General features: G+C 35.1%; 1 protein-coding gene across 3 annotated transcripts in view; it reads left to right on the top strand.

Moving 5' to 3' along the window:
- DOCK1 (dedicator of cytokinesis 1) overlaps positions 1–17,296 on the top strand; it is a 414,443-nt gene that overhangs the window by 353,705 nt on the left and 43,442 nt on the right. For all 3 annotated transcript variants that reach the window (XM_087964320.1, XM_087964319.1, XM_087964318.1), the window contains exons 39-44: positions 729–818; positions 3,013–3,117; positions 6,793–6,934; positions 7,622–7,700; positions 9,220–9,304; positions 10,232–10,318. In XM_087964320.1, coding sequence (XP_087820446.1) covers positions 729–818; positions 3,013–3,117; positions 6,793–6,934; positions 7,622–7,700; positions 9,220–9,304; positions 10,232–10,318 — 588 coding nt within the window. The remainder of the gene's footprint in view (positions 1–728; positions 819–3,012; positions 3,118–6,792; positions 6,935–7,621; positions 7,701–9,219; positions 9,305–10,231; positions 10,319–17,296) is intronic.

The raw sequence follows: 17,296 nt of genomic DNA, 5'->3' as shown, positions 1-17,296 counted from the left end.
CTGAGATTGGACATTGTTGTCCTTAAAAAATAGATTTCAGTGATAGTGATAGTCAGATTGCATTCTCAACGACTACTCTGGGTGAACATGTTGCTTGTTATGGAATCTTCATCAGATAGTAGAAACTAGTTTTATAATATCATATAATGACATTATATGTTTTATATATCTCTCTCTGTGTGTGTGTTGCACATATAACCTGTCATTTCTCCAGGCTTTTCATAGTTGTCTCCTATTTTGACATCTTGTAGTTTCCATGCCCATAGATCTAATCTCTGCAACACTAGGTTACAATGGCACTTGTAACCTGTGTAAGATTTATACACGTGCTTAAAACTTACAATTACATCAATGTAGTCATAGGTTTTTGTAAAACAGTCACTTTCTATACTTCTTCCACACTATGTATGTAGCATAGGATAGCTGAACTCCATACTTTTCCTACTTTTATGAAATTAATCAGAATGTTTTTCTCTAGCCAGGACAATTTCATCTGAATTGGTTAATATTTACATTATTTAAGTGTCTTTATATTACTTAACTCTTTATGTTTATCTTTCTGATTAGCCAACTTTTTAATGGCTAACTAGAATTTGTCAGTAAGCGGAGGTAAGATTGAAAATGTTATTGCTGTTGTTGAATAAATATTAACTGAGTTCTAGTTTTAAGTACTGAAAATTTAAAAAAATATTTTTAAACTTAATTAAAATTTAATTATATTTTAACAGATGTGGGAAGAAGCCATTGTCTTGGGCAAAGAGCTTTCAGAACAATATGAAAATGAAATGTTTGATTATGAACAACTTAGTGAAGTACTGGTAGGTTTGTCTTTAACTCACTGTAAATGACTTTAATCACATAAGTATCTCAGTATTAATTACAAAGCAAATTTGCAAAGGATTATGCTGATATCTGAAATGAGCATATTTCACAACATATTAAAAGTTTGAATTAGAAGTATGTCTTTTTAACAAAGCATATTGTACTTATTTTAGTGTTTAGATAGTCCTTGGATGGTAATTGGGATCGTAATTTCCGTTTGCTAAGCAATGCTGTTATAAAGCCCAGTGTCACATGATCACATCATTTCGCAATAGCTATTCTGAACAGTCCTGGTTGCTGTTGTTAAGCAAGGACTGTGTGGGTTGTTAAGTGAGGACTGACTTCAGTAGTGGTCTGGGCCTGTTTTAAGAGCAGAGTTTACCATAGAGTTATACTGAAATGATTATTACTAAACAATTAGCTTGTGAAACTTTATGCACCGAAAGTTTTAGCAAATTTCTTTGCATATATTTTCAGATGGGTATGTAATTATAGTCTCTCTTGTCCTTTGTGTATAATAAGTGATGATATACATTCAAGTACCTCCTCTTCTCTTATAGTGTTTCTATATGGTGCAAAATATAAGTTGGTGTAAAAGAATATTATGATATCTGAATTGAATCAAGCAGCAAACTAAAACCAGAAATTTATACCTAAAATAATTAAAGCCTAAAGATGCAAAACATCTTGGCTCTCCCAGTGTTAAGTCTGATGAGCTCATCTATTTTTATTCAAAATACAAAATCAAAAATCCTATGTCATGAATTGTGCTGAGCTTGACTAATATGGCATACACACAGACACAGACACACACAGAGAGAGCACGTACATCCATACGCTGCTCTCTTCACCCCCCAAAAAGAAGGTGGGATATAAATTTGATATCAGTGAGTTTAAAATAAAAGTTTCTAATTCATCCCATGACAGTTGCCCATATGTATGCACGTGTATAAAATACTCTCTAGAATCCCTTGGGATCAATGCAGTCAACGTCTTACGGCAGAGCACACTATCGAAAAGCAACCTATGAAGTGATAAAACAGTATCACATGCTGGATTAAGCGTACCATAAATAAGAAGGCCTCTTGATGCAGAACTTTCCAATCAATTCTTGTAACTTCAGTCTTTCTGTAGAGGAAGCAGACATGTTTCGCATCTAAGAATTAGGTATAAGGGAAGAATATGCTTGAACGTAGTATTGGATATTAGAAAAGAAAAACAGCATTATGACTAAGGGGTACTACTCTTCGTAGTAGTGCCAGAGTAGAACATTAGATTATTAAGAGTTGAGCATTAGATTGTTACTCTCCCTAGGTTCAATCAAAAGCATACGGTAGTATTCTGAGATGGAAGAAATACTTCCAACAGTACTTTCATTTATCTTCTCATTAAAAATCCGCCCTGTTTGGAGCAATACCATTGTATATTTGTTCCAGGTGATTCAGCTATAAAAGCTGCAAGTAATTCTCTGTATCTGACCATCAGATTTTCCCTTTGACTACTAGCTGATACATTTGCAAAAGATTTTCAGTACAGTCCATAAATAAAAGAAATTAAGAGAAATTGGCCTTCTCTTTTCCATTTATCAGTTAGATTTTTCACAGAAAGTAACTTACCTTATTAACATAGCATCCTATAGAACTAGGATGAAATGCATTGAACCAGGGGTGTCAAACTCAAGGCCCATGGGCCAGATCCAGCTTGCGGGGGCTTAAATCTGGCCTGCGGGGCCACCCTGGAAACAGCAAAGGACTGGCCTGCAGTGCCTCTGCCAGTGAAGACAGAGCTTGGGATGATGCACGGGCTCCGTTTTAGCTGGCAGAGGGCTGCAGGAAGCCATCGTGGCTGAAAATGGGGCATAGGGGGGCACAGGAAGAAGAAAGAAGAATAAAGAGGGAAAGAAGGAAGGAAGGAAAGAAAGAAGAATATAATGAGAGTGAGGGAGAGTCTGCCTTAGCACTTGCCACCACAGGTGCCCCTGACACAAGAGACATCAAGCTGGCCATGCTCACCCCAGCCCACCGAGGTCAAGCTCAACCCTTATGCGGCTCTCAATGAAATTGAGTTTGACACTCCTGCATTAAATATTTCTTATTTGTAACTAGCTGTGATTGGAAAGGTTTATGAAAAAAAAGAAAATACAATCTCCAGAAAAAGAATGTTCTAAAAACTATGTTTTTCTTAACACAGAAAAAACAAGCACAGTTCTATGAAAACATTGTGAAAGTAATAAGACCTAAACCAGATTACTTTGCAGTTGGTTACTATGGACAAGGATTTCCAACATTTTTACGGGTAAGTTAAAAAAAACCTTCTCTACTTTGATTTTGCTGCAGGCTAGAAAAACACATTATGTATTCTATACACTTTGAATGAAAGACAGTATTCCAAATGTTCATAAATCCAGTTTATTGAGAATAAAATAGAGTGGAAGACACAGTGGGTGGTCATGGTACAATTTTTTTTTTGAAAATTTTATTTGGGTTTTCACAAAAAAACCATAATACAAATAAAACATCTTTTTTTGAAAATAGCATGGTCTCCGGGTTATCACTTCTTCATATAGACACAAACTCAATTTCATGCTCATTTTTGTGTTCTATTCCATATCTTATTACTGTTTTACATTTTCTACATAGTTTTTCCCCTATTTTAATTTTCTCAATTTTATTTTGATTCTCATCTCAATTCAAATCATTATATTTATACTTTTGTCTGTCCTGTTTCAAAATTTCATATTGTCTTTTCTCATTAAACAAATTTTCTCCTGTAGTTACTAATTGGAGTATGACACCTTTCTATCTTTTAATTTTATCCATTCAACTCTTATTTAAGCTTCAATGTATACCTTTAAGATTATAACATTCAATATAATACATAACTTCCAATCAAATTCTGCTTGGTACATTCTTAAAATACACACTATATTCTTAAAAAAAGATTATATATATATGTAAATAAAACACTCATTCCAGTCCAATTCAATTCTATCATTAATATTCATTAAAATCTTAACATCTTCAACATTTCTTTTCAATTAAATATCAAACTTCCTTGGGAACACTTATAAACTTTCCATAATTAATTTTTTTCCATATTTTTCTTCACTTATATTTTATGAATCATTAATAATAATTAAAATGTTCCCATCCTTTCCTAATTTAATTCTCTCATTCGCTTTATTTCATTTATTTATTAACAAACATTCCACTAGATTACGATAAATATTTTATCCATCATTTTAGTCATCATATTTTCTAAAATTATTTCTATTTCTAATATAACAATACTATCCTATGTACCTTTGCAGAATCCCTTTTACAATTAAGTTTTCACCCATTATCTCTAAACAGGCTTATACTTTCAATTCTTATACCTTTGCCCTGTTTCTCTATATCTTGTTTCTGTCCTTTATAACTTTTTTTCCTTTCCTTCTTTCCCCTCTTCTTCTCCCTCCCCTTTTTACCCCCTTGTCTCTTTACTTCTAATTCTCTCTTCTGTAATCCCCTCTTCTGTTGCTTTCTAATATTATACTTATTTTTCAAACTATTCTTTTTTTTTTGGTTGTTTTTTCAAATCTTAAACTCTTCATTCTCTTTCCCCACTTTCCTTCCCCCCCCCCCACATAAAATTACTTGATCATTAAAGATGGCTTCTTCTTTGTCCCAATCTTCTTGTTCTACAAGTGTTTCTTGTTATTTCACATAGTTCCAGATCTCCATTTCTAAGAGTTGAAATACGAAGCCAAAAGAACCTCTCCCTTCTTGTGCATTTTCTTTGTACTTTTTAAGTCCATTTTCAGTTCTTCTAAAAGTGGTGCTATTTTAAACACTTTTAAACAACCACCCAATTAATTTTAGTCATTTAAATGCAATAACCAAAAATCCAGAGATCACCAAATAATCCAAATAATCCCAAACTGTTTCTTCTTGCTTCTTTTTCCCACTTTCTCTTCCTGGGGGTTCTACTATTTTGTTGCCAAGTTTTAGTTAAAATGTATCTTTTAGGAATCCTGTTGAGGTTTTAGTTCCAGGCCGTCTCCTCCATTTTTCCAGATCCTGCCCTTTTATTCCTTTTCTCTTCTTTCCTGCTTTTAAAAGTTTTTAAACATCCAAAAATCTTTATTATCCCTTTGACATTTTATTTTCAGCTTAAATGTCTGTTGATGTCAAAGTGGATTTTTTTTTTCAATTTCTTGCTTAAGTCTCTTAGCTGAAAGTATATGGAAGGGAAGAGAAAAAAAAACAAAACCAAATCCTTTCCCTCCCCTGTCACCTTCGCTGCTTCAAAATCTTCTTTGGGAACAATGTTTTTTTTTTATATAGTTTAAATTCCAGGGTACCTTACGTTGTTGCTTTTGCAGTTTAACCCGGTCAACCAAGACTTTCTCTTCTTATCTTCCTCCTGCACTTTCTTTTCCGGTCGAGTTCTTCTTTGAGGTGGCCATTTCTGACCACTGCTGCAACCGCCTCTGGGAAAGGGAGTAATGGCCAGCTGAGGAGCAGAGATGTGGCTCTCCTCAACCCTGCTGGCAGTCTCCCCCCTCTTCACCAACTCTACGGGGTGGCTTAGCCCCGAAACCAGCCGGCTCAGGGTGCTCCGGCGGCGAGCATGGATCGAAACCACGCACGATCGCGGTTTCGGTCTGTCAGCGAAGAAACTCAAACTGGAAGTCCATGTGACAATAATGAATACTCGTTTTGGGTTTTTTTTTCTAGAATTTTGGTTAATGTTTTGATATTTCTGACATTTTCTGGTGCTCTAGAATTTAACTTCATTCTCCCACCCCAGTTTCCATAGGCTGAGTAAGTCATTCACCAAGGTTTTATTTCCCATGGTTGAATGCTGGATGAAAAGCCAAGTAAATCATGAAGTCCACCTCTGTTTTATTAAAAAATATTGCTAGAAAATGACTCATATTTCTTTGGTGGCTTCACAGTTATAGAGATAGATGCTAATAATGTTGGATAACTAAATGCAACCTTGTGGAAAACCATGAGGAATCACTTGGGAGGTGAAAAAACTATCAAAAATATTTGAATTTGAGTAAGGCGTAGAATGTGAAATAACACTGCTACTCTAAGAAATAGACCAGAGCAATTTCCCCATGTTCAAATGCATTATTTCTTTCTTTTAAAGTAGAAATATAATAGCAGAAATTGCTTATGTGCTAAATGGAAATATTAATAAAGTTTTCATAGACAGAATTTAACGAAGTTAGGTTTACAAAAATATTAAACCAAGTATGTTAGCTTTCTTAATGAGACAATAGCACTCTTGCGTTTGTTCTGAGCAGCTAAAAGATGTTGGGTTTAGTAGTCACAAATGAATGTTTAATAATAATTCTCTCTCCTTTTTTTTTTACTCTCCTGCCTACTGGTTTTAAATTTATCCATTTTATATTCTAAAGACTTTGATCCTTATATAGTAGCAATAAAAATGCACATAAGAGTTCAGTCCAAAGAAAATAATTCTTAGAGTAGACCCAGTAAAATCTTTGGGAACATTGTTTTTGTTGAGTCTATAATTGACAGGTTTGGTACATGTTAGTAGATTTTTTTTTCTGTAAACCCAGATTTAACCTATAAAGAGCACTTAAACTTTTAAGGGAATTCAACTAACTAACATAAAATGGTCATAATAAAAAAAACCCTCACTTGCAAATAATTTTCGATTCCATAAGTTGAAAACTGTAATGTACTCATTTAATTTAAAAACATGTATCAGAATAAAAAAATGATGAATGTTAAGTAAATATGTGGAAGTATAAGCATATTCTTATTTCATGATCCCTTGTTTTTTTAAAAACTATTGATTTGTCTTGTAGAATTTTATTTTCTGTTGGTTTCTAGAAATGTTTACTTTCACAATGTAGAAGCAATCAAATATATTCTCAACCAGAAATTGTGTGCATTTGTATATCTAATTGGAATCTGTCAAAAATTTAAAACATTATATATCTGTTTATAGAGCAAAGTTTTTATTTATCGAGGAAAAGAATATGAACGCCGTGAAGATTTTGAAGCAAGATTATTAACACAGTTTCCTAATGCAGAAAAAATGAAGACTACATCACCTCCTGGTGAAGATATTAAAAATTTTCATGGTCAATGTATCCTTTCAAAGTTTTGATGGCCTTGCTGTAATCAGAATCTCAACAATATATGGATTCTTGCCATACCTATGTTGTCTTATTGTTACATATGAATTGTATCTAGGCCAAGATGATAAGATGGAGTGAGATTTAGCCAAACATGGCTGATCATGAAGAAAGCTAAAGATGTTTGGAGTTGGATCACACTCAAGTGACATGCCAAGAAGAAATTCCAGAACTATAGAAATAGCAATAGCACTTAGACTTACATACCACTTCATAGTGCTTTACAGCCCTCTCTAAATGGTTTACAGAGTCAGCATATTGTCCCCAAAAATCTCATTTTACCCACCTTGGAAGGATGGAAGGCTGAGTCAACCTTGAGCCTGGTGAGATTTGAACTGCCAAATTGCAGGCAGCTGGCAGGCAGCAGAAGTAGTCTGCAGTACTGCACTCTAACCACTGCATTACCATGGCTCTATAGAAACTGGCGGGGGCGGGGGGACACAATGGCAGGCAGATTACTTCCTTTCCTTTTCTTATGATGGCCAAAGAAATAAAAAAGAGTCAAGCACAACTTGAGTGAATTATTTTTTATCATTAGTGTGTGTGTGTGTGTGAGAGAGAGAGAGAGAGAGAGAGATTAGGTATTCTAGTTGCAGAACTTTAACTACACATCACTGTAATTCTTAACATGTAACACAGATATCCAGTGCTTTACAGTAAAGCCAAAACTGGACTTACCATCAAAATTTCACAAGCCTGTATCAGAGCAAATATTAAGGTACAGACATTCGAAATGAGCAATTACTCTGAATAGCTTTCGTAGACTGCACTTGGTTAAATGTATTACCTGCTAAATGGCCTGAGGAACTGCATCTAAATTTATCAACACAAAAAGAAAGAGACAGTTTAAGGTGCAGCAAGAGATTATCTTTTTTCCATTTATCTCAGGGAAAAAATAATAATTTTGATTTCATGGCTGCTCTGTCCCTCATTCTCTGTTTTCATTTATTTTTCAATATTGATAAAAAGTAATTTGTGCCTGGCTTTTTGTTAGTGCAATTTCTGTTTTACCTGTCTTCTACACACATGCACAAGGCAGTACCCCTGATAGATAGTACTTTCAATCAGGTTTTGTTTTCTTATTTCTTAACTGAAATAAGAGATTTTTGAAACTCAAAATGACCTATGCCTCCTTATAATTCCTTCTAGACAGTTTCCCATAAAATAAATGAATGTAGTCTAAATATTACATATCACTAGTAACCAAAATGAAAGGTTTCCTGAGAGTTATCATGGCAGTACTATCTAAGGCATTAGTATACCATTAAAATAACATATCTTCATATCTTCTGAAAACTATGTTTAAAAGCATTGTTATTTATTTGAAAAATTAATATGGCCATAAGCATTCTCAGAGGCGAAGTCATGTCATTGTCATAATGTCATCACCAAGTTGATTTAAATTATGTGTAGGCCACAGATGTCATGACACAATTTGCCAGATAAGTTGTAGTGAACACTGATAGTGTCAATACCATAGCATTAAACTCATGACAGCTGAGCGCATCCAAAAAGAAGACTCTTGAAAAAGCTTCTCTAACCAGATTTATTAAAAGAGAAAAGGGATTTGATTACAGAAATTTCAACAACTGAATGTTTTTAGAACCCAATTTATAGGAGTTCATTTTCATTCTCTTGGGGGGAAAACCTTTTTAAGCATGAACATATGAGCTAGTTCTCACTTTTCCAGATAATAGAATAATGAATGTATGTTTTGAACTTATAATATTTTTCAGTCTGCCGTTTCTCTTTCCCAGACTCTAAGAAAAGAATCTTCTTTCTCAAGTCTCAGTTGAGGGAGTCCTAATGCAGAATTTCCATTCAACCATCACATGCAATAGTGGCCCCAGACTGATCACAATCTCTTAATAAGTCTTTATGAGAAAACTGGTTTTGCTTTTTACTTTGCTTGCACAGGCCTAAAGTACTGGCTAGTTGTGATATTGCAGACCAGAAAACTTTCTACACATAGATTAAAATTTAATTATGAAAAATAAGCAACATTCCTTATCAAAACCTGACACTAAAATTTGGTGGGATGATGACCCAATTCCATGTATCTTGTTAAGGGATTGTGATATTACAGTTTGAAAATCCTAATTTTAGGCTACTAAAATACATATATTAGCTCTATAAAAATATCACTTCCCTACAATGTTTAATACTTAAAGCCTTATTATCATCGTATTGTGGCCATATGAGAATATAAATGCAATTGTGTGTTCTTCTCTTTCTAGTTTCTATAGGGTAAATGAGGTTCAGCGGTTTGAATATTCAAGGCCCATTCGAAAAGGAGAGAAAAATCCAGACAACGAATTTGCGGTAATTTGAACATGTTATGCAGTTTTCTTAATGTCTTTTAAATATGCTTGTATAATATGTAAGAGAGAGCATAATATGCTTTCTGTAAATCTTTACAGTTTGTATGAATACATGACATTTAGTTTCTTGTGTTATGGAATTTCTTGTCATCAAATGCAAGATGAACAAAAAGATGAAACATTTAGTGTTTAGTTTTTTAAAAAGTGGTTGCAGTAAAGATTCTAGTCATGAAAAATTAATTCATGCATGAATTATTTTCATTAATACCAATTTTCCCCCCATTTAGTTTAACTAATTTAAAATACTTAACTCAAAAACTAAAATGGCTCCATTGAGTTAGACTCCATGTATGCATCATATTATTGGCAAACAAAGATTATAAACACTTTATTGAGGCTAAATTATAAATAATATTAAATGCTTCTCTTCATATAATATGCAGCTTGTATCAACTGGATGGGAGATGAGAGATAATTAAAGGAGATAGAATAGGAAAAGAGAGGAAATTAAACTCTTTTCCTCCATCTTCTGAAACTGATATTTGCACCAGTTGGGGGTTTTATCTCATTCATTTTCTAAGCAACAACTCTGTACAATTTTATCCTCTAAAAATAGCTGTCTACAGAATACTAGAGGATGAAATAATTGTTTGCCGTATAGGCTGTTTATATATCTGCATGTTGAAATGAAGGGAGAGATAATTCATTTGTGTTTCTATATGAATACAAAAGCTCATGACAAAATGTAAAGAAAATTAATTAAACTGGATGCAAAAGTGTTCTTTTACCAATTTTGGGTGGATGTGTTGCCACTGTGGCATTAATACAGTTGCTACTAGGCTTTTATATAATGACTACAAATTTTGGGTTAGGATAAGTCTGTCAGTCTATAAGCATTTTACTTCAAAACTTTTCTCTTAAATTACAGAATATGTGGATTGAGAGAACTATTTATGTGACAGCGTATAAACTACCTGGTATTTTAAGATGGTTTGAAGTCAAATCAGTATTTATGGTAAGTTCAAGTCAGAAGATATGTAATAAGGTCACTTTATTAGATGGGCGATGCTTTTAAACAAATCAAAATGTATATAATTTTCTGATTCTTACATTTGAATGTTTGCAGAAATGTTCCATGAATTTATATTTGCGTCAGTCCTTCTAGGAAGACCAGACCAGGAAACCAAAGTCATGCAGGCCAATATTACTTTTTAAATAATTTTTTAAAATATGTTTCCCCTCTGTTTCTATCTTCCAGACAACTAGAACATTACACCTTATTTGGGAAATACCTTGCTGATTTTTTTTAGGTTAGAAGTGTCTTATTGTGAAATACTGAATCTGCTTGTCATTCCTGTAGTTCCCTCTGGACACCATTTTGGCCTAGATCCATTTATAGTATTTAAAAATGTTGGATAAGCAGCAGAGTTTCACTTTGCTATGAAGTGTTTTTGGAAATCTGAAATGATTAAATGATCTTATGTGCTATAAGTATGAAATGAAAGATTTTGAAATGGCATCATGAATGAACTATGGATTCAAAGAAATTGTTTTATATTAGGATGAAACACAATTTCTACCTACATCACTTTTGAGAATAAATTACAAGTCTTTCATTGTAATCAGTTTGCATTTTTGTGTAAGGGATTTCTGTTAGAGCAGGTTTTGGATTTGAAATTCATGTAACTTACATACCATCTCCCAAAATTGAATTTGCCCATCCTACAAAGTTATTTTGGGAGGAGATGCTTCAGTTTTCTTCTCCATGTGACATTAAGGTGCTAGGGGCTTAGAGGTAGACCATTCCTATTGTAACCCCATTTCTGGAACAATTTGCTTTCTGAGGCTGCATTGGATACTTTCTTGCTAAGTTTTAGGAGAATGGTGAAAATAACTTGTTTCAACATGATTTGGCTGACTAAAGAAGTTTCACCTTCCAGATTTGGGTTGAGAATGTATCTATTCCTTTTTGTAGATACATTTATTTTATACTGTTTTAAGTACTATTATGGAATCTACCATTTATTTTTATCATAATATTGTATTTTCTAAATAAACTACCCAGAGGTTTATGATAGGAAGCATCGAAATTTAATAGTAATATAATTTAAAAATCTGTATTTTTTTTCAAAATCAAATTAAATATTTTCTAAAATAACTGGACCACATTATTAAATTCAGCACTAAAAACTGAATGAGCAAACATTGAAACTCAAAGGATGCATAAATTTTACACTCATATTGATGGAGTATATATATTTGATGACTTCGTATACTTGATGACTTTAGTCATATATTATCTGATTAAAATTCCTCTGTTATGAAATGAGCTTTCTTTAGATAGGCAGTGACAATATGAAACAGATCAATTTTACACATATCACATAATTATGCATAATCGTTTCTAATTTTTAATAAGCTTTTTCTAAATAAAGATTGTAATGATACATAATTGAAATCAATCCATCACCTCAACCAATCTTAATATTTTAAAACAGAGCATTTACTTTTTATTTCCTTTGTGTAATACAGCTCCACCGAAGTCACAGTACCTGTTCAGACTGTCATATAAGATAAAATTCTATAATTCCAAAATGCTTAAATTTTAGTAGCTATATATTTACAAAGAATAATAGAAGAAAGTATGCAAAGAAATTTTGGAGTTTGTAATTGCCCCTCTATTTCATTGTAAACAACCACAAAATAAAACAATCAGAAGTGAAAATGTATTATCCAGATTGACAGAAATAATTAATTATTAGAGACAACATATTTGTCCTGCTGACTATGTTTATAGATAGGGCCTACTTATGCCTCCAGTTGAACACATGGCAAGTTCAAACCTTCAAACCCATTGTTCATACAGCTCCACCTATCTTCCCAATCTCCAGATCTGGAGATCTGAGATATGCCTGTAGTCACATGTTCACACAGTTGTCTATGTGAATTGGACCCTAACAACCTAGGGTTCCATACCAAGCAAAGAGTCTTGATTTGTTAAAACAACAACAACTTTCTTTCAGATCACCAGCAAAATACATGATGGTCAGGGAGAATAAGGGGCACGTCCATGTACAGTCCTGTTTTTTTACCTGGCTTGAGATTACAATATATTCAGCAAATTCCCTAAACTCGATTTCTTTCTTCTGATTAGGATTTAGTCATATCACTAAATTTATAATTAGACATGGATTCATGATTGTTTCTGAAATATATTCCTTAATAAAGAATAAATACATGACTTCAGATTTAGTTCTGTCCTTTGAGTTATAGGTTAAACCAGGGGTGGGCAAACTACGGCCCGCGGGACACATCCGGCCCGTTGGTCATTTTAATACGGCCCGCCTCTGAAAAAAAAAAATTCCTCTCTGAAAAAAAAATTGGGCCGGCCAAAAGAGACCCGCGCCGTGCGCCAAAAATTGCACATACAACACGGAGCTGGGCAGCCGCTTCCCTGGTAGCGGGGCCAAGGCCACCGCCCGGGAACGCCCACTGCTTTCCCTCGCCAGGGCTGGGCGGTGGCATGTTGCCCTGCGCTGCGTGGCCCCGCCTGGCAGCGTGCTTCTCAGCTGGTCTCCTCCTCCTCGGCCATACAGAACAAACAGGCAGAGAAGGAGGAGACCAGCCGGCTGGTTGGGGAAGCTTTCTGTGCCGAAAGAGGCAGCTACTAATCTCCGGCTTTGCTCCGCTTCTCAATGGTCCGGCACCACCCTGTTCTTCTTGTGCTGCGAAAGAGGCGGCTAATGATCTCCGGCTCCGCTCTGCTTCTCCAACATCCGGCGCCACCCTGTTCTGTGTCAGGCTCAGCAAGTCCGAGCAGCCGGTGCACAGAACAGGGCAGCGCCGGACGTTGGAGAAGCAGAGTGGAGCCGGAGAAGAAGCCTCCCCAACTGGCAGCACAAGAAGCCTCCCCAACTGGCCAGGTGCTCTCCTCCTTCTCTGCCTCCTTCTCTGCCTCTCCCCTCTTGCTCCTCACAGTTGCCCTGAGCTGGTGCGGTTCTTTACTTGGGCAGCCAGACGCCCGCAGCAGCGCCCGCAGCAGCAACAGGCAGTTCTGCCCGGGCTCTGCTCAGGTGTCCAGCTGGGGCTGTCAGGAGTTGCTACCACCGGCGCAGCTCCGCGCGCTCCAGTCCCACGTTGCCTTGGGAAGGAAAGGCAAAACCAGGAGCCGCTGAGCCTGAACCTCCGGTGCCGCTGCTGCCGTTGCAAAGCACTGCCGCGGCTCTTTTTTTGTCTTTCCTTCCCGAGGCAACGTGGGACTGGAGCCGCGTGGAGCCGTGCTGGCAGTAGCAACTCCTGACTCAGGGGCCTCCGAGGGGAGGGGAAGGAGGAGAAAGAAGGGGGAAGGGAGGGGCGATTCCCAAAAATCTTGTGCTGACCCGGCCCGTCTGTCAAATTTTAAAAGTGAATGCACGGCCCCCGAGCCAAAAAAGTTTGCCCACCCCTGGGTTAAACTAAACATTTAATTAACAGAAACTATTCCATCAAATAAATCCCATTAAAATCTAATGTCATTTTGATTAATTCAGTATTTTTATCTCTGTTCCATCTCTCCATACTTGTTGGTGAATATATACAGGTATCACAGATTTGTGATTTATTGTAATACAGTAACTTATTTTTACTCTGAAGTTTCCCAAAGAAAAATAGTTTATTTTGAAAAGTGTCTGAATCATAGGTTGTAGGCTTGGAAGTCCTGATAAAAATCTTCTTTTCCTCTTGACTGAGGCAAATATTGGAATAAGCAATAGATAACTCAAGTGAAACATGCACATATACTTACAGTGAGAAGACAGGAGAGATCATAAGGCACTGAGATTAGAGGATTCGTATATTCGCTGAATGTATGAAATAACAGTATGTTGATAAGCTGTAAAACATTAGAAAAGTAGAGCGAAGGATACTGACAGAGGAAAAAGTACAGAAACTCTGTAATATAAGATTATAGATGAAATATTCTACATTTAAAAAAAAGAAAATATAAAAAATTGAAAATGTTAATCTAAATATCTAATCTAAATATATTGCCTGAATTATATCAGAACAGGTTAGATAGCCTAACATTAGAACTATAGCAGCAGAGTTTGAAATTGTTAGGCCATTGGATGCAACTCCCTGCTCTGCCCCAAAATCCAAATTATAGTTTGCCAAATGATAGTTGATTAGCTTCCTTTGTGTGTGCAGTAAAGATGATCTCACTACCGCTTTGGGTAATTGGCTTCAGTGTCATGCTGATCTTATTTTTAGGAGGTTCTTCTAACATATTTTCTAACATTTAAAGAAATCTGACTTTATGTAACTTAAATCCATGGTATCATAACCTGGAGTTGTAAAATAATAGAGAATAGATCTTCTCGATCTTTCTGATGCTTTTAGAAGAAAGTTATATTTCCTATCATTCTTCTCTTCTCAAACTTCCTTCAATTTCTCTTTGAAATAAAGTTTCTAGTCTCATCATTGTTTTCTTCTAGATTCCTTCTACTTTGCCTGTTTCACTTTAAAAAGGATGGCCAGATTTTGACAAATGCTCAAGGTGAAAATCCTGTTGATGCATCTCGAAATAAAAGAAAAAAATGATACTACAGATTTCAGAGACCTGTTATAACTTTGATAGTGTCATATGTTTTTGGTGCTGTGTCAACAAAGATGCAAAAATATATTTGGTCAGCAGAAATAAGTCCTGGTACTGAGACCTTCTTACCGAATTAAGCTAAATAGAACAAATAATGTAATCAGTCAAGATATAACCTCAGCAATATTCTGTAGGATAATGCAGTGAATGTTTAAAAACTAGATTTAATGAATTAGATTTGATAAAATCTCTGAAGAACTCTAGACAGAAATGTATTATATGTATTAAATGTAGTAAGAAGCCAAATTGTCCTTCAGCTGGTATGTTGAAAATAGCTAAAGAGAGGTGATACAAGAGAGACAGAGGAAAATTTTGCCCTCACAAAATACTGAGTTTTAGAAAAGAAGAAACAAGGAGTTATATCTAAAGGCAAAGCAAGGAATTGATAACAATTTCAGATATCAAGACAATCTTTTGTCCAAAGATGGGCAATATCAAGAATAAAAAAAGATAAAACGTTTCCTAGACAAAAAATTGGTATAAATAAATATAAGAACTGTCCCCGGCAATCTACAAATTGATGATACCTATGAAGTACTAAAAAAACATTGCTAACAACAAAACCACAGAAATGAAATACCAACAGAACTGTTTAAAGCTTTGCACGATAATTACTAATTTGCAGTTAGTAAACAGATGTGGCAAATACAGCAAGATTAAGGAAGTGGAAAAAAAATCAATTTAAATTCAGCATCAGAAAAACTTCAGTGCTAAAAATTGTTGAAGTACCAAACAATTGCAGATACCTGATAATGAGAAAATGGTCAAGGTTTTGCATTCCATGCTTCAACAATCCATGGAACAAGCACTGTCAGATGTACAAGCTAGATTCAAAAGAGGCAGCTCATATTGCTAAACACTTCTGGATAATGGAGAAGGCTACAGTTTCCCAAATATATTTTTGATTGATTATTTGAAGGCTTCTTACACTATAGATACAATAAATTGCCCAGAGCACTTAGAAAGATGGGTATACCAGGCCACTGTCTAAGGTGTACCAGTAAGGTAGTAATACACTAATTATGCCAGGCCACCTTATTCTATGATGAGCAAGAAGCAACAGAATGCAATGTGAAGCAACCAAATCATTCTGATATAAGAAATTAGTGTACCAAGACAGTACCAAACTGTCTCCTTATTTAGTTATATGCAGGAGAAATCCTTGATTAGAAGAAATAGAAAGTGGAACTAAAATAGCTGGAAGAAATAACAACAACCTGTAAAACATGCTGATGATACTTTTTTGATGGCTGCAAGCAAAGAGAACATAAAACAAACCTCTTATTGAAGGTGAAAGAAGAGAAACGTCTTCATTGGCCACTATGCCGCTACTAATTAACATTAGACAAACTAAGATTGTGTCAATGCCAGTCCAATTGAAATAGATAGAGACTCCATCTTCCCATGGTCAAAAATTTACAAGAACAGTGATTGTAGTCATGAAATAAAGAGACGCCTGTGAGAAAGACTATGACAGGTGTATACAATATATAAAATTGCACAAATAATACATTGATGACAAACATACCTTTTCTGAAGGCCCTTCTATTTCCAATTCTGATCTATCCCTATGAAAGTTATTTTTAGGGGGGAAATGTCTTTAAATTCTAGTATGTAGATCAGGGGTCCCCAACCCCCAGTCTGTGGATTGGCACCTGGATGCTGCATGCCAGAAACTGAGCCGCACAACCCAATGAAAGCTCATCTGTGGGATACACAGCACATGTGAAACCATGCCCCCTACAGTATGAGAAAATGCCTCTCTCCACAGAACCGGTCCCAGGTGCCCAAAAGGTTGGGTGTCACTAATGTAGAAAATTGGTAAGAATACTCTCAACCAAAAGGATCATTCAGTGCTAGATGAGTTAAAAGCACACAGCTTGCTGGAAGCATTAATAATGAAGTTAAAATTTAAATATTTTGGAAATTTAATTAATTAAGATAGTTAATTAACACAGGTTGAACGTAATCAATATGTGTAATTAAGTGACAGTTATAAAGACTTGATTATGAGCCTTTCAGAAATATCTTAAGCGACTAGTGTTTTTCTACAAAGTTTATGAAAATTATAGCAATCAGATATAAAATTGCATTTTGGCATACCTCAAATGTATGCCATTTTTTATACAAAAGGGTATGTCTCTGTTGGATTGGAGAAGAAAAAGAGATCTCTCTTTAAATTATTAAAATAAAAGTAAAATTATTAAAACTGTCACTGCATGCATAGTCAGGAACAGCTTCTGAAACAATTGTATTTGATAGGAAATGGAAACAGCTGCATTACTAGTTGAAAAAGAAATACTTTCTTTGTGCTCCTGTGCATGGCACATCTTCCAAAACATTACAATAGTCTTACTATTT

This window comes from Notechis scutatus, chromosome 4 (genome assembly GCF_049901735.1).
Source record: "Notechis scutatus isolate UNSWTSFEM ecotype Mainland chromosome 4, rNotScu1.2, whole genome shotgun sequence".
Classification (NCBI taxonomy): Eukaryota; Metazoa; Chordata; class Lepidosauria; order Squamata; family Elapidae; genus Notechis; species Notechis scutatus.
The sequence above is the reverse complement of the archived record's forward strand: the minus strand, read 5'-3'. Positions and strand labels throughout refer to the sequence as shown.